This window comes from Mycteria americana, chromosome 3, assembly GCF_035582795.1.
Source record: "Mycteria americana isolate JAX WOST 10 ecotype Jacksonville Zoo and Gardens chromosome 3, USCA_MyAme_1.0, whole genome shotgun sequence".
Taxonomy (NCBI): domain Eukaryota; kingdom Metazoa; phylum Chordata; class Aves; order Ciconiiformes; family Ciconiidae; genus Mycteria; species Mycteria americana.
Window position 1 is genome coordinate 33,774,187 of NC_134367.1, and position 23,724 is coordinate 33,797,910.

At 41.0% G+C, this 23,724-nt stretch overlaps 1 protein-coding gene across 1 annotated transcript in view; it reads right to left on the bottom strand.

Annotated features, from left to right (window-relative positions):
- The window catches only part of COL9A1 (collagen type IX alpha 1 chain), a 77,557-nt gene extending 67,863 nt beyond the window's left edge, over positions 1-9,694 (bottom strand). The window contains exons 1-4 of the mRNA XM_075497297.1: positions 9,681-9,694; positions 9,283-9,356; positions 7,836-7,913; positions 7,563-7,695 (exon numbers count right to left, since the gene is read on the bottom strand). Coding sequence (XP_075353412.1) covers positions 7,563-7,695; positions 7,836-7,913; positions 9,283-9,356; positions 9,681-9,694 — 299 coding nt within the window. The remainder of the gene's footprint in view (positions 1-7,562; positions 7,696-7,835; positions 7,914-9,282; positions 9,357-9,680) is intronic.
- Between the last annotated feature and the right edge of the window lie 14,030 nt (positions 9,695-23,724).

Sequence of the window (23,724 nt, forward strand, 5' to 3'; positions counted from 1 at the left end):
TGTCACTGTGCAAAACAGTAATGTCATTTTTTATCTCAAATGTGTCAGCAAATCCAGTAGAATATTTAAGAAATATGCCTTTTCATACTCTATGGATCGTAAAACTGTAGTGTCATAATCCGGTTGACATCAATACATTATTTGCCATCTATCCACATTTAAGAAGAAGTTGTATTTGAAGAAATTTCTTAAGTATAGAGACATACAGAGCTATTTTGTCACCAGCTTTCATTAGAATAACTTCTCACCAAGTAGGCATTTTGAGCAAAGATTATTTCTGAGTGGCAGATCAATCCTATCTCAGCAGCAATTTAGCCAGCATTAGTGAATCTCAGTCTTTAGGCTAAGGGGAAAAGGAAAAAAAAAAAAAAAACCACAAAAACAAAAGGAATAACTTAGTTCTTATTCTGTATGCTTGATGACTACTGATTTACTAGGGGACCACTTCCAGATAAAGTCTCCACAGTTTGTAGTTTGATGTTAAAGTGTCCAAAGCTGTAGTGCAATCATATTCCAGCAGGCGACGGCACAGCCTCAGCAAGATTTCAGTAAGGACTTGAGAAAGCCTGGCAGCAGCAGCAGCTTCACTTTATTAATAAACTACCCAAACTGCTGGTGTTTCTCCTCTTTCCCCACGAGCCTTTACATACACCTGCAAGCTAGTGTATGAGGAAGTGGAATGTTTAGCTGGAAGATTATCTCACAAAGTGTGGAGATATACAAAGGTGGGAGAGGGGGTTCCTTGCCATTATCTTTAAACGGCCTGTGGTTTGCTATGACTTGTATCTCTGTTGACTGCAGATGCAGTAGTCTGTCCCAGCTGGCTTTGTCTGATAGGGTTTTATCTAACTTGTTGTGTTCTCTTATTGTTTTGTTTCAGTTTGTATCTTGCCATCTTAAATGCAAATGTCAATGCATGGACGTTGTACCTTTCCTCCTGTTCTGAGCCCTTTCCAGCATATGCTACTGTCCCCTATCCTTTTGTTAGGCTTCTAGCTTACACAATATATTTATATATTCTTTCCTGCTCTGGGAACATACTGGCTCTCACTATCCAGACACACATTAGTCTCTTGCTAAGCTCCTGATCCAGTTCAGCACATCTTTTATGGCCCTCAGTGTCCTTCCTCCATAGTATCTCTTAAACAAGTATTTCAGTGTCTTCTGCTGCTAAAACCTTAGCTCATCTGAGTCATTTATCTCTTCATTTGCTGAATCCCACTGTTTGTTCTTGCAGAAGAGCTGGTTTTACTACTACCCTATTGAAGGTGGTATGGTTAGGTAATTTTTTAACTAGCCTCTGTGTGACATTCCACTTTCTGTCAGGTTCAGTGACTCTCGGGGATCTGATACACCGAGCTCTGCAGCTAATGGAGGCCTTGCTAATCCCAGATCCTCTGAGGAGAGGTTTTCATTCTTTCTCTGCACTGATAAGTTTTGCTGTCATGGCAATACTGGTTAAAATATCACACGCATTCTCACCCCACCTCAGCTGACATAACTATACTGGAAAAAAAACCCACAAACAAACAAAAAACTAGTAAGTAAACATAGTTACACTTTTTGATTAGAAGATTGTTTATACCACATTGGCAAAAGGATTCTTTGCACCATATTTAGCTGTAGCGTTAGTCCTTTACAAGCCATCATATAGGTCCTCCTTCTTTTTCAGAAATTAAAATAGAAAAGAGATACGTTAACTTTTTCAAGTGATACACAAAGAAGAGAAATTGTGTAAGAGCTTCTGACATTGGTAAGAGAAAACTAAAATATAAGAAATGTATATAGAACAGTAAAGCTAAAAAGTCAGTACACAAACATGGATGAATATTTACATTTTTAAAAACTTTTAATAACCAATCAGAAGAGCTGCTGACTTTAGAGTAAAGACTCAGTATCAGAAATGTGACTCAACATAACTAAGCACAGCATGACCCATCGCCTGAAAGGTACTCTGCCGGAGACTGTTACGGTGTAAGATTTATACATATAATTCTACAAGTAAAGCAGAGACAGATTCTCATCTCAGTTACTCCAACAGTAATGAAAAGCAATTCCATTGGCTTTAGTGGTATCAGTGGATTTCAGTACATAGTTTTTCCCAAAGCCTGTAATCCTTACATAGGCAAAACCCTACTGAAGTCAGCAGCTTAAAATGCTAAATATTTGGAAACTAGGGCAAATTTATCATGATATTTAAATAAACAACTGTAGAGAAGTTATTCCTCCATCTCACTGCAAAGAGAGGAATGCTGGATTCTGTAATCTTTTTGAACAGCTGATAACCATAGAAGTATTTAAATTATTTACATGAATTATTTTTAACATACATGTTTCCAATTGCACTAATTTATGAATGGAAATCAAGCAATTTTAAATTTAGAATCAGGCAGATGAGCAAAGGAAGAATTAATATTGCAAAATTATTTCGAGCACACAGGCCAAATTCAGTCCTGATCCATTTCCTACCCACTTAAAATTGCCAGGGATATAAGCCATCAGATAATTTTTTTATTCATTTTCCTATCTTAAGTTTGTAAGATAGCAGTCTAGTCCTGCTTTCCTTGTGTACTCAGACTATTATTAATTGCTTTATGTGTGAAATGAGTGCAAGATCAGGTCAATATTTTATCAGATATTTGGGTCCTTGCTTAATTTTTTTTAAATACAGTTGGGGGGGAAGGGGTTGAAACATTTGTAATTCATCTAAGGGAACTTCTGAAACACTACTGTTTTCTTTTAATCTTTTTCATAAATACCTAAGAGTCTTATTAATCCTGTAGCTTAAGTGCTTACCAGGAAGATTTCCTTAAGATTTCAAGGCTAAGTCCTGCCGAAGCATGAATATAACCAAGAGAAGTCATCTGGCTGAGTGGTGGAAGCCCTGAATAGTCCCACTGACTTCAGGATTCATCAAAAGCAGCAAGTATTTTAAAAGGTTAACTACATATTGGTTTGAATACTACAAAATAACGGCTTCTTTTATTAAACCTGTTTCTTTAAGAGTTAATTTCTTAGGTGAGCTCCATTGCCCACTGAGGTAATTTACTCCTTGCTAAATGAAGATTTTAGAAATGTTAGTATAATCCACTAGAGATGGCTGTAGAAATTCCTCTGGCCAACCTCATGATAATGCAGTATCATGTACCCAGGGGTGGGTGTTCCTTTGCTCAAGCTGGAGACACTTGTGTCTGCACCTCCTGAAGCCTCCTAGAATCACAGCTGACCTGGCAGGCACTATCTGGCAGCCATCAAACAAGCAATAACAGTAAAATCTAGCTAAGCATTTTTAAAAGCAACTGTCCTAAGTCATTAGCCAGAAGTCATTTGCTAGGACTCATTACCCTCAGTTGGTCTCTATTCTTCAGAAACATCCAGTTCTGAGCTAATTATTTCTCTTATAAGCTAATTAGCTGCTTAGCTGCATTTTGTCTTTTCCCATTACAGTGTCATCATCAATATCAACGGAGCAGTACTATGTAAGATACCTTACTTGTAATGCAAAAAGAAAAGCACCTGAAGAACTTTGGTTGTAAAATGCCAGACCTTCAGGCATAAGCATTTGAGGAGCATTACTTCACAGAGAAGCATTATTCCCAAAGGAAAAATCAGGAAATCAGCCTATGGATATTCTCTGGATGTTCCAAGCTTACTGATAAAGCTTCATAAGCTTCCAATTTTCATTTTGTAATTTCTCATCATACTGTGTTTGTCATGTCATCTGCTAAAGTGGTCCCCAATACACCACTACCTCAAACATAAACATGTTCAAAAAGCAGCTTACATTTTTACATTACTCTGCTTTCTACTGAGATGAGGATGCAGGCAAAGAGGTAACATTTCTAGAGGGCTACCTTCATGCTACAAAATTCAATATGCCCACGACTGTTCTCTAATACTAAGTTCAGCTGGCATGAAAAAGTTTAAACCTGTTTACTTCCAAAATGTGATGACTATATGCAAGCTGCTTATTGGGAATTGTCCATGGCCTATGCAGCTGCCAAGCTGTGCCCAGGAATTGTTTAAAGAGTGCTAATTAGTCTGGACCCAAACCATGCCAAGGTCTTGTATAATATTTTAACAGTATAGATGATCAAGTGTGAATGCCTTGGAATGTTCCCTGGCATTAATTTATCCATGTGGACACAAGGGCCTTGTGATGTGACAGTTGCATTTATGAAGTCAAAGGATTAAGATTTCATCCAGTGCATAAAGATAGCTAGCCCTTTTCCCCCACGTATAAACATATCATGAACATATTCCTTTGTGCTAATATATTTTTTTTAAGCTTGCAATGAAAAATCAACACGATTATTATCCAAATTGCCAGTATTAATTTTGTACTTACTATCTGGTGAACAGCTACACCAGGTACATAGATTAAATCAAAAAATGACAGGTTCACTGTGTCAGAGCAATGGGTATGAGTCATGGCAGTTTCACAGGTTCTTATTACACTATGTTGGCTCTTCAGCAGATTTTACACTAGAAGAAGCAATGGCCAATGGGAATTTGTGTGGATGATGGGAGAAGCTTAAGTCAAGACTTGTGTGCAATCATTTCTGTTCATTCTGCGATATACTTCTGGACCTTGGCAAGTATGCTAAGCAGCAAAAAGACCAAACTACAATTTAGTAGCATTTTAAGGAAGCTATGTAAGCTTTTCAAGGCATAAGCTATTGCTACAGCAAAGGCTGAATAAATAATGTTGAGCTATGCCCATCTAATCAAGCTCTCATTCCCATGCCATAGGCACTGTAATATGGGCTTCTCTGTGTTAGTATAATGATCATATGCTCATCTAAATAATTATTTTACTATTCCTGATAAATACTGACTGAACAGTGACAGTCAGGGAAGCCGCCTGTGCTGATACTGTAATTGGCCTGCTTGCCATTTCTACGCATGCGCCCACCTCCCCATCCCTTCCTCAAAAGCCTTGAACGCCCTACGCCAGGGAAGGGGCTTACTTAGGGTGACGCCTCCCTGTTTCGTAAGGCAAGAGAAGACACTGTCCATGGCCGTCAGGTTACCTGGTACTAATATGGCTGCCCATGAACGATGGTGTGAGAGGAGATCTCTGCAGCGGAGCAGGCCTGGAGCCTGCTGTTGCCTGATGTGCTTACTGAGGGTCCCTCCCCAGTGCTCCTATAGCACTTACTCCTTCATGCCTATGTCAGCGGCCCAGCTCGCGAAAACAGCGCTGTGGGGTTTTTCCAGGCTCACTCTAGTTTTGCCTCCCCATCTCTTGGCGAAGCAGGGGCTCACAGCGATGGAGGCACGAACGGGGGGGTCATACCCTCTGTGTGCCCGCCCGGCGACAGCTACGGCGGCCCCCGCCACCCCCCGCGCCCCCGGCGCTCTCCCGGGCCCCGGTGGCCTGCGCAGCCCCCGCGGGGCGGCGGTTCAGCACCGCGGGCACGGACAGCTCCGCGGCGCCGGCCCCACTCGGGGCGGGGGCGGCTCGGGCGCCTCTTCCCTCCCCTCCCTTCCCCTCCCCTTCCTTTCCCTCCCCTCCCCTCCCTTCCCTTCCCTTCCCTTCCCTTCCCTTCCCTTCCCTTCCCTTCCCTTCTCTTCCCTTCCCTTCCCTTCCCTTCCCTTCCCTTCCCTTCCCTTCCCTTCCCTTCCCTTCCTCTCCCCTGCCTGCAGCCGCGGGATGCAGCTGCTGCCCTCTGGTACCTGGGGAAATATTTACATTATCGTTAAACAGTCCACCTGTGAATAAAGGATAGCAGGGGATGGCTGGCGGGAAATGCAGCAGGAGTTCAGCGTTGCTGCAATGCCTGGGTCTGAGAAAGCCAGAGCTACGCCCATGCCATTAAAGGTGCTCAGCCTTGCTTGAGGTGCTCTTCATAACTTGCTAACTCCTGTAATGCTTCTCAGGCATTTCATCATCCCAGATTCCTACCAGGAAAACCCTCCTACCATGCCACATTATAAAAATTATGTGGAGAGTTCTGTTTTTTAAAAAAATTATTGGAAATGGCCTAAGGTGTGCCTCTCCTGTGCTGTTAGCCTCAGCTACTTACAGCCAACCTCCTTCTGAGTCAGCTTACCGAGAGGAATGACACTGGAGCAGAGCAGCAAGACAATGACACTGGAGCAGAGCAGCAAGACAATGACACTGGAGCAGAGCAGCACGATCAGGCTCAGTGGCAGAGGAGCAGCACGCTGATGCACTAGAGCACTGTCAGGACTCAGGCCTTAACCCATTCCCTTGGACAAGACACTCACCTCAAGTGCAGGTGACTTTTTAGTTTGAGCCAGGGCCAAATTTCAGGTATACCACTGTGCAGTGTAACAGCACAGTGTTGACTGGAAGTACCAGTCAGTGTCTTGAATGTGGTAAATTCATGGTACTACAGCACCATACCCAGCCAACAAGCCCAGTGTCAGCTCAGATGCCATAGTGTATTAACACAGCTGGTATAGGCTTGATCAGGGATAACCTGTGTACATCGAGCATATATCTCACTAGAGCCATCTATAGCAATAAGTCTAAACTTCCTTAAAAATGAAAATATTACAGCTTTGATAGCTCAGATTGTTTCTGAGCTAAGAAGCATGAGTTGAAAATCTGAGAATCTGCAACTTCTAGTGAAATGAAGATCACATTTACTGTCTGTGGTTGGATTCATATTTATGCACTAGCAACCTTGATTTGCCACTGGGATGGAAAGTAGTCATGAGTCCCATGTAACCAACCAGTTAAGCTAACCTGGTGGCTACGAAGGTAGAAGCCAGGGAGGACTGCAGCAAGCAAAAATTGTCAGTGATAGCTGGAGTATGACAGAAACACTTTGCACTCCAATTATTCCTAGCTGAAACAGTAGTCCAATTAAAGGTCTTGCCAGTTAATTGCTAAGTAAAAGCATTCTTAATTACATAAGGTGCTGGACCAGAATCCAGACTTGCCTAAGTTTGGCAAAGACATCTACCCTGCTGTACTGTCTCTATTCCACTGGCAGCAAGTTTGGCCTGTAAAGCACAAACACAGACTCCCAAATCCTGGCTCCTATTGCAACTTGCCTGTGACATGCTAAATAATAGTTTTCATCTTTATAGATTAAGTGACCATAAATCAGCCAGCAACATGCATGTACCAGTTATCCAAAATGCAAAAAAAAAACCCCTTACCATACAATCAATCAGCTTGTATCCTACCTTGTCTCTGCAATCCTTACACGATCAGAAAAATCCCTTTGTGTCAATGTTTTGAGAAAACTTTCCTCACTCTCCTCCTGTTACCTTTTCTTTGCCTCCCTATCTCTTTTCAAGTCATCAACGACTTTTGGCTCAATTTCCTAGAGGTAGAATCCCTTTCTATCAGCAAATCTTGAGGCACCCTGAGCAATATCATTGGTAGAGGAAAGCAGAAGTCCCTGAAATTGCTGTAACAGAATCAGTCTGGTCTGGTGGTGGCAATGAAAAAAAGTTGAACTCCTCTTTCTCCTTCCAAAAGCTTTGCAAATGAGGTGACCTAGCTGGGGAGAGGATCTATCCCTTAAATGATAATATTGCAAAATATGTATATTTTAAAGTCAAACAACAAAATGCATTACCTGGTTGGTATCCTGAAGTCTACATTGGGTCCCAATTTATAAGCCACTTGTAGAGAAGTGGAGCCCACTACTCTCTGGATAATTCCTTGGGAAGCAGCTTTTTCTATTTGGAACTGAGAAATCAAGTCAAAGCCTACAAGAAAAAATATACATGTCCAGAATGTAACTTTCATTTTAATTTAATTAGAGAATTGTGCAGTCACAGAGCTGAATATAACCTGATAAAGTTTCTGAACAGCAGCTTTTTCTTGAAAAAGTCAGGCTGCTACTTGCCTGGTAAGTCATCTTGGCCAATCCTGATTGTTGGGCAGAGATCAGTTCTCTGACTGGCACCCAGAATGACTGGTAGTCCTGCAAAAAAGCGTGAATTTATTAACCATGTGCCTGCACATTGCCTCAGATCACCTTAAAAAATTAAGTCAAGCCACTGTAAGAATACTGTGAATTAAATAGAGCTATAATAATTAGATGTATATAATAATCAATTTAAACAGTGAAGTTAGAGGTCTAAGAAAATAAGCATCTGTTTCTAGAGAGCTCTAAATTTAAAATTATAACTTGACTGATTATTTGATTTTTTTTTTTAAGCCTTTAAATGAGGGTGTTATAATAATTCTTCTCTTGCAGAGCTATGGAGAAATAGTTGTAGCATAAGAAGGCCTGCTGTGTAAGGAGGTTTTGGGTTGGAACTTTTGGTGGTTTAAGCAAACTTTGAAAAAAAAAGCCAGTTACCTAAATCAACAGTCTCCCTAGTCCCAAGGAAACTTAAACAAACCTCATGCCAGCTAAAGAGGCTGTTGAGAAACTGTTGGCATCTTTTCCATCCTCTCTGGTATTCCAGGTGTTCCCACCTTCCTCTGTGCCACATTTGATCAGAGAATGATCATTCATGAAATATAGGGTGGGGGCAAGAAGAACTTACAGACCTTTTTTGTTGACCCAAACAAGAATGTAGAAGAAATTTGTTTGAGGAAACCATATTTAAAAATCTAATTTTTCAGAATATATCTGCCAAAAAGCCCTGTAATGAGCATGAAAGCCTACGAGATTCCCCTAACTTAAGGAAGGAGGAAGGAAAAATAAACATTTATTTGAAGAGTTTAAGAGTCATGTACAGGTCCAGTATCAGGTCAATCTGGAAAATGTTAATAGTGTCTGGATGGGGAAGAATGAAGCGTGCAAGTTGGAAGGAGATGCATTTCTAACCTACAGAGAGCCTCTTGTGTGCTGCAAGGGCTCAACCATAAATGTGGGTTTCCTTCTGACAACATAGACTTAAAGGGAACATTCAGGTTGACATGTTACACTTTAGAAATGGCCTCATTTATATTATTTGATGGGACATATGGCTGACATCCAGCCATTTACATTTTATGCCCAGCAAATAAAGTGGAACCAGTTTGTTGCCACAGGTAACAGAAGAATATCTAACTAGAAGCACTGAAAGATGTGGGGAGGTTTGTGTCCTGTATCTACCACCTATATCCAGATTTTAATCCTTACCTTAAGAATATATGTAATAGTGAACTTAAAATAGCACACACAGCTCTTGCTTTTTCTCCTCTTTCTCTTACACATACATCCATACATACACATAGACAGTTCTCCCTTTCTGTGATGGCTAGCTAGAGAGGATTTTAATTTTGAATAAGCTCAGAATCATTCTTTTGACAGTCAAAATTACAGAAAGATGAAATGCAGATAAAATCTGTCTCCTTACTTGATTGTTGCTGGATGGTGGCTGAGATGAAAGACCACAGAAAACTACACACGTAAAATAAAGCTGTAATTTTCCTGTAAACAGAAAGAAAACTCCAGTATGAATGTATAGTTTCTGACAGATTCTGTTATTGACTTTCTCCTCAGAGCCGTGCATATTAAATGTATAAAAACCCAAGTTAAGGATTTACTAACAGATTTGGCAAGACAATTCCTTTACATGAGAACTTTCTATGTTTGCCTTATAATAAAACATGTCAATAAAGCTCTTTCTATTACCATTTCCTTCATATAATGCTGTCATAAAACCAAACAACAAAGGCAGCAGCTGGCAAGGACAGCTTTAACTGTTCTAATCTCTTATTTACAGATTTCTCTAAATCCCACTTGTTCTCTTACCAGTTGCTTTTCATCTTCACTGACAGCTTGCTTCACTTCTCTCATGTGAATACGTGGTCTATAGTCACACTCTCTGCTTCCCTCTCATTAGTCCTGTAGAAGAGAGCAGCAATGGGTGCAGACGGCTCCTCCTGCCCCACGCAGGACCCAGCAGGGAGGGAGGTGCAGGCTGCTGGGTCTGTTTTAATCTCGCCAAGGGAAGGAGGTGGAGGCTGGACAGACATGTGTGTCCTGGTGGGCTCTGAGGGCGGATCTCTGGAGCCAGTTGAATATAAAGAAGCCAAGAGAGAAAAGAAAAGGCTGCTGCTTGCCCCAGCATCAGGGCAGGGAGATTAAGAAAATGTGAGTTCAGCAGTGCCAGTCACTGAATGGCAGGGTCTGCTGTTCAGCCAGGCAGATGAAAGAATGATGTGCCGGGGGGGCTGAGGAAGCTGGTGGCCCTGATGTCGTGTTAAGACTAAAAGCTTTGAGAACAAGAGAAACCGATCCTATAAAGAAGGTCCTATAAAGAAGGCATTTCCATTTCTCGCTGATTTACGCATCGGGTGGCCTCAGGAGGAGCCTAGCTGGTGATGTCCCGGTTGCTTCTCTGAATAAAACCAATTATTTGAAAGGGTTTTCACTGCTTAAACTTGAACCTTTTCAAGGAATACACATAGGCATTACTAAGCAGACTCCTGTTCTTCAGTTGTCATTGATAAAGCACTCACTTTCCATAGGCTATTACATATGTTTGGACACACAAAGACATTTATTCATATTCGTTCACATGGATGTAAAGAGAGAGGGAGACTAAAATCTGTAGGCAAGGAAAAGAGGTAAACAGCCAGAAGGTCGCGATAGTTACCACAGTCAAAATTCATGTATGTATGAAAAAGTATGTGAGTTTGTGCTAATATATGATATTTGTAAGGTTTCATCTTCTCTGGATTCTTAATATTCTAAAGTAGTTTAAATTTCCAGAATTTTTTTTTTTTTAAGTGTGGGATATAGCAAATGCAACGATCTCTGCTGTCTGCTGAGAGTCTGAAGCAATAACTGAGTAATGAACTACCCCATTCATCCCAATTTGCTGTAACTCACATTCCCAGTATTGGTAATTCCAGTATCAATGTTGTTCACACTTTTATGTCTATCATTCTGGATCATAGACATGAACAGTTTGCCGTGAATAATGTCTCATTTTCATGCCTAAGCAACCAGATCTTGGGTGATACCACTTTCACCCCCTTCAAGAGAAAGGTACGCTCAGGGAGCCTTGCAGTCCAGCATCAGGATGATGAACGTATGATATCTGTGCCAGAATTGGCACATGAAAACACTGTCAATAAGGAAAATTAAAAATTGGAAAAATATTAATTTGATTTCACAATAGGTTTGCCCAAGTCACCATATACCTGAGTCACTTATCCACCATGCAAATATTACCGTTCTGTCATGCAGCGATATCTGTAGGGCACAAGAGGAGTCTATAAAGAACAGGGGGAAGAGTGGGATGTGGAAGTCACCTGAAGCTATAAGGAAGGGGAAGGGATGATGTGGCATGGGAAGGAACAAGTGAGAGCACCCAGGGCTTAGAAGGAGTACCAGAAGGTTTGGGGAGGAACGGAAAAGAGCCAGATGCCAAACCATCTCTTTCGTCACATATGTAATTTATGGCATTGAGTTTGCCTTTGAGACTGCTTAGTATTGTCAATCTATTCATGGCAGCATGAAGGAAGAAAAAGCCACCCCAGTAGTTAGATATGGAACTAAGGGGCACCATCTTTGAGTAAATTAGCAAATAGTTTTTGGCACATGATGTGAAGATGTCTGCCATTGCTTGTGTCTGGGGTTATTGACACACACATTATGCCCTCCAAAGAGGGGGAGCCTTGTTCAGAGAAATTCAGAGAACACATACTCTGTTTCTGAGCAATTTATAATCTGTTTTCTCTTGCATTTCATTGCAGCAATCTTCATGGGTGGAATTTATTTTATGCCTGGAGTATTTTCCCAATCCAGGAACTTCAAAAGACATGCTTACTGAAATAAAACATGGGAGACACTATGTAATTAAGGTTTGGAAAACCCATTTGCTATTCTATTCGTAGGCAAAGGAAAAACTCTTTAAAATACACTAATAGGCTCTGATTGTCCTGTGTGCAATTTGATGTCTTCATCTTGAAACAAAACTCACAATCTATGATGAAATTCCTGATGAGATGTTCTACTAATAATTATCATTTTATCTTCAAAGTGCCTGTCCTGGTTTCAGCTGGGATAAAGTCAGTTTTCTTCCTAGTAGCTAGTATAGTGCTGTGTTTCGGATTTAGCATGAAAATAATATTGATAGCACACTGATGTTTTAGTTGTTGCTAAGTAATGTTTACACTGGTCAAGGACTTTTCAGCTTCCCATGCTCTGCCAGGTGCACAAGAAACTGGGAGGGGGCACAACCAGGATGGTTGATCCAAACTGGCCAAAGGGCTATTCCATACCATATGGTGTCCTGCTCAGTATAGAAACTGGGGGGAGTTGGCTGGGGGGCAGTGATCACTGCTCGGGGACTGGCTGGGCATCAGTCGGTGGGTGGTGAGAGGTTGCATCAGTTGTTTTTTTTCCCTGGGTTTTGTTTCTCTCTCTCCCTCTTGTTGTTTTCCTTTTCTTTTTTTTTTTTTTTTAATTATTAAACTGTTCTTATCTCAACCCACGAGTTTTCTTACTTTTGCTCTTCCGATTTTCTCTCACCCATCCCACCAGGGTGGGGGGAAGGTGAGTGAGCGGCTGTGTGGTGCTTAGTTGCTGACAGAAGCTAAACCATGACAGTGCCAGACAAATGTTACCAGACAAACCAGTGGTAGCTGATTTCGTAGTCAGTATTATTCCCATTTCACGCAAATATAAACTGAGATAGATGGAGTAGAGACCTTGCATATCTTGCTGAGGGTCACACAGACAGTCCCCATCCAACTAGTGTTCACATTTAGATGATCTGAGTATTTTAATGTGTCTCTAGGTCACTTTGTGCTTTTCTGGTTTTATGAATTGGGCTAATACAGATTTTTTTCAGAAAATCTCAGTGCCCAGGGATTGCTGTTAGCCACTTGCTTGGGGATTCATCATCTAAGCACTAACTGCTAAACTGCTGAAAGTAGATTAATTAAACAACATAGAACATGATTCTCCAAAAGATCTCTGTTCTTTAGCTAAGGTATGGTCACTTTGTTCAAATAATATCTCCTGAAGACAAGCTATGTAGGAAAGTCATCACCTCGCTAGCATTTTGAAGTCTGCTTACACATCTGACTGCACATTCCTCTCCTCCAATACCTGATTCCATATTCCTCTTCTTCTGTGTAGATTGTGTTGGAGAACATGTATTCATACAGCTGTCTGGTGAGACTGCGGCTGGATTGGAGCGAAATAGCAAATAAATCAGGCAGACCCAGCTTCTTTTGCGGATATAAAGCTTGCTCTCTGTGATGAAAAAGGTTGCAGTGAGATGGCTGTAGTTAGACTTTCAGAAGGCACAATCCAACACAAACCACAGAAACCAACATTGGCTCAGAAGGAGCCGTTAAATGTGGCAGAGAAGAAGGTTCCTCAGTTCAGGCTCAGGCTGATGGCAATTTAGGATGGCTAAATTAAGCCATCTCCTGACATTTATTGTTTGACCGGGCTCGAAGGAGCTCAGTGTCACTAGCTTGTACTTTCAAGCAGGATTTTTAGGAGGGATTAGGCAAGTTTGTTCTTTCCCTGAAAAGTATTTGCAGCATATATGCAGGCACTGAGGGCTCAAGAACAGGCTTGGAGAACTGGAGGAACCAAAGTCCAATTGGCTTTAAGTGGGGCCTCCATCCACGAGTGGTCTCACCAAGGAGCAATGGTTGGTGGCTCCAGCCCTGCCCGTCTCTTCCAGCCCAGCTGGAGGGGAGAGTAGCAGCAGGGAAGACTGGAGGGAGGTCACTTCTTATTTTTCTCATATCTGCTGGAAAGTTACTTCAGTCTCACGTGGTCTCGCCTAAATTGTGCCTTCAGTCTTTTCATTTAACTTCAGCTTCTTAAGGCCACATTCTCCGTTCCGTTTACAATAACAGAAATCCGCTTTATACATTTCAGCCTTCCTTATTCTCACCTATAGCACAAGGGTCACTGCTCTCTTTGTGTTTTAGCAGGCTCTAGGATAAGCGCATACCACTCACTTGAGTTGTGTTTGTTGCTATGTTGTGTTTGGCTCTGATAGCTCAAGGTTAACTGTGCGTGGCTGCAAGTGACGGTGTTTCTGAAAGATCTGCTCTTTATTAAACACTCTAAGAGTTAGGACAACTTGGACCTGTGACTGATCTCATTGACATCAGAGGCAAAACTTGCACTGACTTAAGCGCCTTTTAATTAAACCAGCAACAAATAATTAAACCAGCATCCACAAGTGTAGGGTAATTGAATTGACAGCAAAACTATAATCCTTGTCAGGCTCCAAACATCATTGGAATTTAACAAATAATTTACTATCCAGTAAATTCTTACCTTCATCATAAAAATGTACTTTTCTCTCCAAAATTTTATGAATTTTGGCATGGGAAGAAAACCAGCTTTTCCTTCCAAGCTGTTGGGTGCCATTTTTTGTAAAGACCAAACAGCTTCTTTCTAGCAGAGGTCGCTCAAAGAAACCTGGGAATACGTGGGGCCAGATTCTCATCTCCTCAGCACAATCATCTTTGCAGGTGAACCTCACTGTAATAGCATTGCAGCCAGTTTGTGAACACCCAGGCTGTCCCAGTGCAGTCTCCAAAAGTCAACAAATCTCTCTGGAGGGTTCTTGGAGCACAAACAGAGATGGTCTATACATGGGGCCAGACAAACTTGCACCATAGCTCCACGTCCCTTTGTCATAATAGTTCTTTCTGTGGATGAGGCTTGCCGTTCCCATTACCTTTGGATGAAAGTCTAGATTGCAGTATCTTTCCTATTTTCATTTCTTTCTAGGTCAGAAGATTTGTACTTTGTCTCCAGGGGTGCCAGACAGTGATTATCCCCGAATGTTACAGTCAGTGATTCCAATTATCTTAAATACAGGAGAATTTATTTCCTAGTGGAATGGCAGAGAAAATCAAAAGAAAATTTAAGCAGACTTCAAGCAGAACTATGCAATATTGCAATGAACACAGTTATGTTTCGGCAGAAATAAGGATTCTGATCTCACTTATGTCTGTGTCCATCTACTGATCACATTGATTTTACTGATTCTCAACAACTGAAACAAGATCAGAAACAGACTTTGCTTGTTTGTGTTAGTTATTTGGTGAGCATAAGACGTGGTGAAGAATTTCTCATTTATAATAACAAATAGTATTATTAAGAGCTGGGTCCAAAATTCACAATTGCGTCTAACTAAAGACAAAAATCCTCCAAATTTGGAAGTATTTTCAGTCACAGTGTAATAAGTCTTGATGATACTGTTTTATATTGTTGCCTCTTTCTATCACTGCACATTGTCTAAACATTATCCCAGCTCACTAGCACATCATTTAGATTATGAAAAACATGTTCTTTTAGGTTTCCCAGAACCGGGAAAACATAACATACCTCTAAATACATTCAGATTCTTTTTGACCCAAAATTATGTTACCTGAACACAAATTTCAATTCTTAAAACCAGAACCTTTTGTAATTGTTGACCTGATGGAACTTAGTTCCATTGATATTTATCTCTAAATGCTGCAGCAAGCATAATTTATTTTACTGTCATGAAATACCCTTTGAGATAAATCATGTCCTTGCTAACACCAATAACAAAACATCCGTTGGTTTAAATAGGATCAGGATTTCCCTCTCTTACACAAGCATATGTGCACCACAACACTGGTTCATAGGTAAAAATGCCGATGAAAATAAAAATAGTGCACGGTTATTTTGGACAGTGACAATTTTAAAGGACGGGCTTTCTCCAGCACTCCCTGCCTTCCCCGTCCGGGCTCGGCACCCTGCCTCCCTGTCCTCAGCCCAGCCAGGCTCCAGCTGCCCAGCCCCAAGGATGGGCAGGTTTCCCTCAGCCCAACTCAATGCCCCTTGTGAGAAAAAGCTGAATGGGACATGGCAGAAGATGAGAGGTGCTGGCAGGGCAGGGAAGGAAAGAAATACTCATTTCCATGTACTCATTTCTACAAAAGGGCAAATTCTATTCTGATTTCAGTGGCCGCTGGGCAAAAAAGCCAGATTTCACACTGTTGAAGACCATGAGGTTTCTGCAGCAGCTTTTTTTCTAAAATGGTTATCTCCAAAGTCCCCAGCTCTCAACAAAGTCATTTCAGGCTTGTTGCAGACTTCGGGCATCACTGTGTAGGTTCACCCTTATTCAAGTACTGTCTGAACAGCTCTGGGACGGGGAGAGTTGGACAGACAGTTTGTTTTATAATGAAAGCTGGGTTTCAACAAGGTGATGTCAGGGCCAATTCCAGGACCACAGATAGCTGGCACACATGGGCCTCTATACAGAATTTATGACATTTAGAGTATATATTTTAATCTGTGGAATATGTTCTGTATCAAAAGAACTGTGCCAAAATTTAAAACTTGTTATTTTCTCTCTTGTGAGAAACATAAAGGACATAGATACATAAGAATAACACAATAATTAAATACTGTGAAGTACAATTCCAACAGTTTGTAAGTGTTTAATTATTTATAACAAGGCCTACATTTCCATTGCACTGATTTTGCACTTCCACTTACACCTGGTTATTGACCTCAGTGGAGCTACTGGGTTGTGAAAAACGTTCTGGCCAGAAGTTTATTCGAACTAACAAAACTAACACAACAAAAATTTGTTAACATTATTCCTTCCCTTTTCTCTCAGCGAATCCACCGTTATGCCACACCTGGCAGCTTCTGAGCAGTGTGCTGGCAAAACGACAACCACGGAGTAGAAAACAAAGGGTAGATTTAATGATCATTTTCAAAGCAGAAGGTGGCTTATTAGCAAAGTCCCACAGAGATTTGTACAAAGGCCTGCACCATTCAAAATACTCATAAGTGTGATCTGGAAGGAGGGTGAATAATGAGGAGGTAACATCTGCAGATACGAGGAAGTTACCTGAGCAATAAAAATGAAAGCTGAGGGTGTAAAGTTGTGGGAAGTCTCAAAATACCTAGTAAGTATTCAATAGAATAGGTGAAATTCCGTATAAATAAAGAGAAAATAACTGGCAATGAATAAGCAATCCTAAAATTATGGTAGCTTCTACCATTCTAGAAAGGTATCTGGCAGCTGTAATAGGAAGAGCTATGAAAACATACCTTGGTGCTCAGTAGTGGGCAAAAAGCAAACTGCATGTTAGGAGCAATTAGGAAAACAAGAGCGAACAAAGCAGAAACCATCGGAGTGCTGCTGTGTAAACCATGGTCAGCAGGGATGATCAAAGGTTTGGACTAGTTTCAGTAATGAAAAACGATTAAATAGATGAGGATTTGTCAACCCTGAAAAACAAAGAGATCTAGTGAAGTCTAAGCAGCATGGAAAAAGTGAATAAAGAACAATTGTTGCTCTCTTGCAGAACAAGGACTAAGGCTATCAACTGAAGCTGGAAGCCGGAAGATTCAAACCAAGAAACAGACGGCACTTCCCCATACAACTTCTAGGCGAGTACTGGGATTCTTTTCCACCACTTTCAACGTTCACCACTGCGAATGCTAAAAGTTGTATGGGACCAAAAAGAGACATGGCAGATGAATGGAGAAAAAATCCACCAGGGACTACTTCCAACTCACAAAGTGCCTGGGCCACAAATCACTGCAGACAGGGAAAATACACGGGAGAAGTGTTCCTATGTACTTGTTCTATTCCTACACGCTTCTCTAGGCATCCACTATTAATACCTTGACCAGAGAAAGTATGCTGGTACCAGATGGACCTTTGGTCTGACCTGATACAGCTGTTCTTATCTTGTAACACTTAAGAGACTTGCAATACTGAAAATTCAAAAAGGAAAGACTGCCGTAGGTCTAAGTCCTCTGAAATGTGTTCTGGTTAATAGCAGACTTAGACCTAGCAGCACTCCTAAAAACAAAGCCAGCCGTGGTCTCAGAAGGAAGGGAGTTTCTTTCTGCCGTTTCCTAATTTTTTCAAAATGCAAGATACTGGGATGGAAGTTTTGTTCCTGTACACAGAGAGGACTCTCAGAGATCACCTCATAGACTGGATGTTAGAAGAGAATCCAAAAAGCCTAGAAGCATAGAAAAATTTAGACCGGGGAGGACCTGTGGAGGTCACCTGGTCCAACCTCCTCTCAAGGCAGACTCGTACTTCAGAGTTGCTTAGGGCCTTAACCAGGCTGGGACCTGAGTATCTCCAAGGACAGAGACTCCAGAACCACCCGGGGCGACTGCACCAGGGCATAGCCACTACCGTGGTGGCAGCTTTTTCTGTTTGTTCAAGTAGAATTTCCACTGCTACAACTTATGAACACCTCGGTACCTGTGTTTGTTAGCACTCAGAGCTTCTGGGCCTCATTCCTCACTCTCTTGCCCTTGAGAATGAATGTGAGAAGGACTTTTACTACCAGGAACAAGTGATTTGATAGTTACTTCCTATCTAGTTTGTATAGCTGTAAGTAGCTACTTGGGCTGCAAGAATGTGAAGAATCACATGCTCAGATAGTTTAAGAGCAACGTAGGGCAAGACCGTATGAATTCAGAAAAGAAAAATATCTTACAGTGATATCTGGGGGATATTTCTTCTGGAAAATGACATGAAGAACTTTTCTTAGGAAACAAAACCACAAAAAAAAGAGGCTGAGCAGAAAAGTTTATCATGTTGATTTATTTTTTAATGATTGGCTTTATAAAAGATTGATAAATGTTTTACTGCAGCTCACTTAAGAAGGAATGTAGCGTGCCTGTAAATAAATCCATGTTGATTATCTAACAGCATAAGCTTCTCTGTCTCCCATGTTATTGATGCAGTGCTCTGAGGTGTATCTCATCAGATATGATTAGATATTTCCTGTTGTTTTGTAAATTAGTCACTCACTCCTGCAAATGTCACAGAACTTGTTTTTCTGCTTTATCATTTATTTTTGTACATCCTGTAGTTGGATTGCCCAAGACACCCATTGTTACTACCATTTTTATTCCTTGGGTTTTTTGCCACCAGTGGGCTTCTTGTACAACAAACTTGAAAAGTCTTATTATCCAAAGAAGCTATACTTTCTGGATCTCTTTTGGTTAAATTTTTCTATGTAGGGTTGAAGAATGCATTTTTAACAATAAAACTTATTGTAATATACCTCAAGATTTCTCACCTTTGCTTACAGCTGCAAAGATGGTACCTGTGTTCATATGCTTTCCCAAAACTAAGTACTTTAGAGTCAATTGGCAGAACTTATGTCCTGTTAAATTATGGATTGAGAAATCTGTAACATTCATAACATGCGGCCAACTATCATTTTTTGAGGGAAAATCTTTTTTGTAAAGCTAACATCCGTTAAAAAAAAAATCTCCTGCAAAAGCATTAGGAAGGTGATCATGGCTGATACTGTGGCTGACAAATCAAGAGTCAAGTGACTCACCATGAAAACCAAATAGGAATGTCTCCTATGTACGGGATTCTCATCTCCATCCATGGGAGCTGTGCACAAAAAAATGGGAATAAAAATAACCTAACTAAAATGCTCTGAAATATCAAACACATTTCTTCCCAAAATTTGTGGTCTCTCCTGGGTTATGCAGACTGCGTTGCATGCTGCAGTCACTCTGGAAAGCAGCCAGTTGCTGCAAAGATTTACAGCACACTTTAAATACTTGAGAGGGAGAGACACGTGTTTGAGGGGAAGGCAGCGTCACAAGGGATTAACAGTGGGAGAGGACTTCTGCCACTTCTAGGTCAGCGCCTTGCTCAGAGCCGAACAAAAGTTGTTACTATCTCATGTCTGCTAGTCCGTGTGACGTGAGTTAATGACCACAGGCCAAGCCTTGGCAGACAAGCGTCCCACCACAAAATCACTCTCCCTTCTGGAAGCCTTGTAAGAAAACCAAGGACTAATTGGGCATGGGAAATGCACTACCTTGTCTTCCCTAACCAAGGTCTTTCCAGGCTAAGGATGAAACTAGGTGGTGGGGAAGGGTGAGCACGCAGCTGCTTGCCTGGCACTAGCAGTTTTGAGGATAACCAGAGGACTTCACAGGAGCTCTAAAACAATATCTTTCAAGCCCTTGTAAACCTGTCTGAAAAACATAGGCACGTATGAACAGCACTCTGTTTGGTACTATATTGTGAACAGTATTTGAGACACATAGTTATGTTTGAATTCTTAAGAGTATTTAGATTTGTTTGTAAGGATTTGAAGGACCATTTTAGGCATGCATTCTCTTGAGCCAAATCTTCAAAAAATTAAGGTAATGGACTGCAGAGCACAAACATCCTGCTTGTGTTGGGGCATACTGAATTTATCAAAAGTGTGACAGAGACCTATACACTAGCTCAGCTTTGCAGGGATTTCTGGAGGTCCTCTGGTCCAGCCCCCTGCCCAGAGCAGGGCTAACCTCAGGTTGGTGAAGACCCGTCAAGTTTTGGTGATCTCCGAGGATGGAGATCCCTCAGCCTCTCTGGACAACTTGTTCCACCACTCAATTACTGTCTCACATGGATACTTTGTAAATATGCTTTTTTACAGCATTCAAGCTGAACTAGTTAGCAGTCCTGGAGCAAAGAAGTGCTAGCAACACTGCTTGCCACGATCAGCATATAAATACAAGTGAGAACCTTTTCTACACACGCTGTCACTCAGGCTGTCTCCTGTACCTCTAGGACATTTCTCAGAGTATTGCAGAAGCTTTGATGGAATTGGGAAGAACACTCCAGGGCACTGAACACAATTTTCAAGGTAATGCAGCTCAAATTTGACACACAGTGTTCTCCGGTTCTGTGAAATTTCAATACCTTTTTTCAGGAACTTTCCTGTTTTCAAGCTATCTGTGTCTTTAAGCCTCCTCCGTAATCCTGTTTAATGTGCCTATGGGAAACTTTTTTTTAGGATGAGTTTAGGTCTATATTGAAGAAGCCTTTCCTGGCATAATAATGACAGAGTGTGGGATTTCTTGTGACATTTTTATACTGGAAAAGTCCTAGTATATATAGTATACAATTATACCAGATAAATGGGCTTTCATCAGCATAGTGTATTTCACTTGCATAAGCCAGTCCAGGAAAAGCAGAGCTTCACTGGAAGGAAATGATCTAAATTGAGAAATCTTTTTCCAGTGTGAAGAGGGCACAAATAAAGTGTCTGTGGCAACGCGATTAGTGAACTGACTTTTCTGTCCAACAGGTGGAGTTTTACAATCACCAATGCTCAGATTGTCACGCTATGCTGTTCGTTCATTATAAATTAAATTAGTCCTGACTACATATTAGTACTGTTTAATATTGATAATGCCAGATATATGTATGCACAGATGAATAAATTATTGACCTTTTCCATCTTTATGTAGTATGCAGGTTGTTAAGACACCCAAAGTCAGCAGTGCTGTTTCTATATTTAGTTATATTGCTGAGATATTCAAGAAATGGGATATTTTAATTTTTATTTTCAAGCACTCTAAGATTACCTACAAGACAGCCACCTTGTTTAAGAAGAACTTTACTGCAAAAATATCAGAACACTTTGTTCTATCAAATATTAATCAGCTTTATGTTCTTGTGTTATGTTGCCTGTTACTCATCTGATGTAAATGACTTTTCAGTCTTTTCTGCACTATCTGCATCTTTGGTAGAATTAGTAATACATATGTCAATGATTGTCCATCTTTTAATTACCTAAAGACATTTTGGTAACTTCCCCATTGTGATGCCATATTTTCAATAAGCTGAATTCTGATTTGCGTATTTGTTAACACTGTGTATTCTACAGAGTTTTCATTCACTTTGCAACACCATAATCTTCTTACTGCAACTGTAAAAACACCTAAAAGCAAATGCAACTGCAACAGCCAGGAGAGTGATCATGGACCAGGCTGGGATGGATGGATGAAGAGCTGTGGACTGACGGCTGTTCCCCAGCCTTATCAGAAACTAGATCCATTCCTTTGGGGTTTAGTTCCAAATTCTCATGTTTAAGTCATGTTCCTTTATTGTATGCTCTCCTTCTGACCTGATGAATCTTGCATCGCTCTCTGCAGGTGGTGTGGCCAGGAGCACACCTGGAACGGCAGGACTTCAGTCAGTCCCAACAGGTGGAAGAAGAAAATTGAAGCTTGATCTCACATATGCCAGACGTGTGTGCAACCTGGTTTGTTATTACATACAAAATAGGTGTGGCGGTACCATTACCTGTAACCATCCTGATTATTGTTGATTTGAAAAGGTTGTGCCCTGTTCATTCTTTCAAAGATGAGGTGCAAAGGCCTGATCTCCAGGGTGGACTCCATGCTCGGGATCCCAGAGGCAGGGAGGAAACTTCCTGAAGCCTTGAGTCAGGTACTTAGGCTCTAGGTGAGGATTTTAAGCATGTTCCTGTACCTACTGTTTCCTGTTGGTTCCCCATTTTTGGGGTGTAGGCCTTAAGGTATGCCTACCTCTCCCTATGCTCTGTGTAGGAAGTGTAGGTGACTAATGCTATGACCTGGATTCCGTTTGAGGAGGAGAGCCCTAAAATTAAAATGTGGGGTATGCATGCATTTAAATCTTTTGTTTAGTCTAGTCCATATTTCTTTTAAAAAACTTGCTGGGCTTCAGTCATTATATAATCTTGGCATTTACTCTGGAAATTGCCTGGGAGAGTTATCTTCTGCTACATTTTGTACAAATACCTTAAACTGGAGTGGAAAAAAGAAAACACACTGAGATGGGCTTGATGGAACACATCAGTCAGGTGAGAGAGAGCCTCTAGAGTTTCCTGATGCTGTCTGTTGAATTAATCCTAAAAATTTATTCAACTAGCTATTACAAAGCAGTAAAAAAGCTAAAGAAAAGAATGAATTGACTGGCATCATCCATTACTGACCACATCTCTCCCTTTTGCAACCAAGGTTGAGAAATTGCAGCTTTAGCAATTTTTTTTTTTTTCTTTGTGGGTGTTCTCTTAAACCAGGTATATTGAACTGGATAGAAGCCAAATGTAGAAATGTCTGTAAATTATCACATGTTCCAGAGCAGTAATAATTTAGGGGTCTCTGACATTCACAAGAAGAAAATATTACTTGGCTAGAAATTTGTATCTTATAGCACAGAGGCCAAGAAAATACTGTAAATGCTGCAGGCAAGAAAATTAATAAGTACATACCATGCTGTATGCACATTCAAATGCTATAGTCTGGCATGTGGTTACAAGCAGTAAAAAGGAACTAGAATTAGGTTTTCTTCACTAAATTATAACTGCATTTATTAATATTTATATAATCTCTCAACACTAAATGTCAAGGTTATTTGGATGCTGGGTTCATCACTACTTACTCAGTGGGATAACATGTTGATAGCTGAAGGATGTCCAGCATTCTGAAATGGTGATCCACAATATTTTTCTTGCTGGGTAAATATGGATTTAGCTGAACTGGTGAAATCAAATCACCCATAGGGCAGTGGCTGTGAGAACTAGGGCTGGCTGTAGAACAAGAATTACCTTCAAATGTGCTTCAGGGTTGTCCTATTTTTATGTTGGATCTCAGAGAAATCAAGACAGAAGACAGGGGAAGCACACAGCCTACAATGGTCCAAAAGCAGGGAATCCTCCGAAGGCATCAATTAGCCCTTTTCTTGCCCCAGGCTTGGTTATGGGGACAGGGGTTTGCTGCCTGTGTCTTTTAGGCTACAAGGCATTTACTTAAATGACCTGTGCCAGCTTTGTGCTCAGGCTGACCACAAAACCCACCTGATTTGCTGATTGCTACAGGAAGATGCCACAGGCTCTTGTGGGAAAGACCTAGCCCATCCTTTCAGCCCCACCGCAGGTGTCACAAGCGCAGGCACGATATATGGGGCAACCTGGCAAACCAGTGGAGTCTTGGCACATCTACACTGCGGGTAAATATGCACTCAGGACTAGTGTGGATACGACTTTTCTCCAGTATT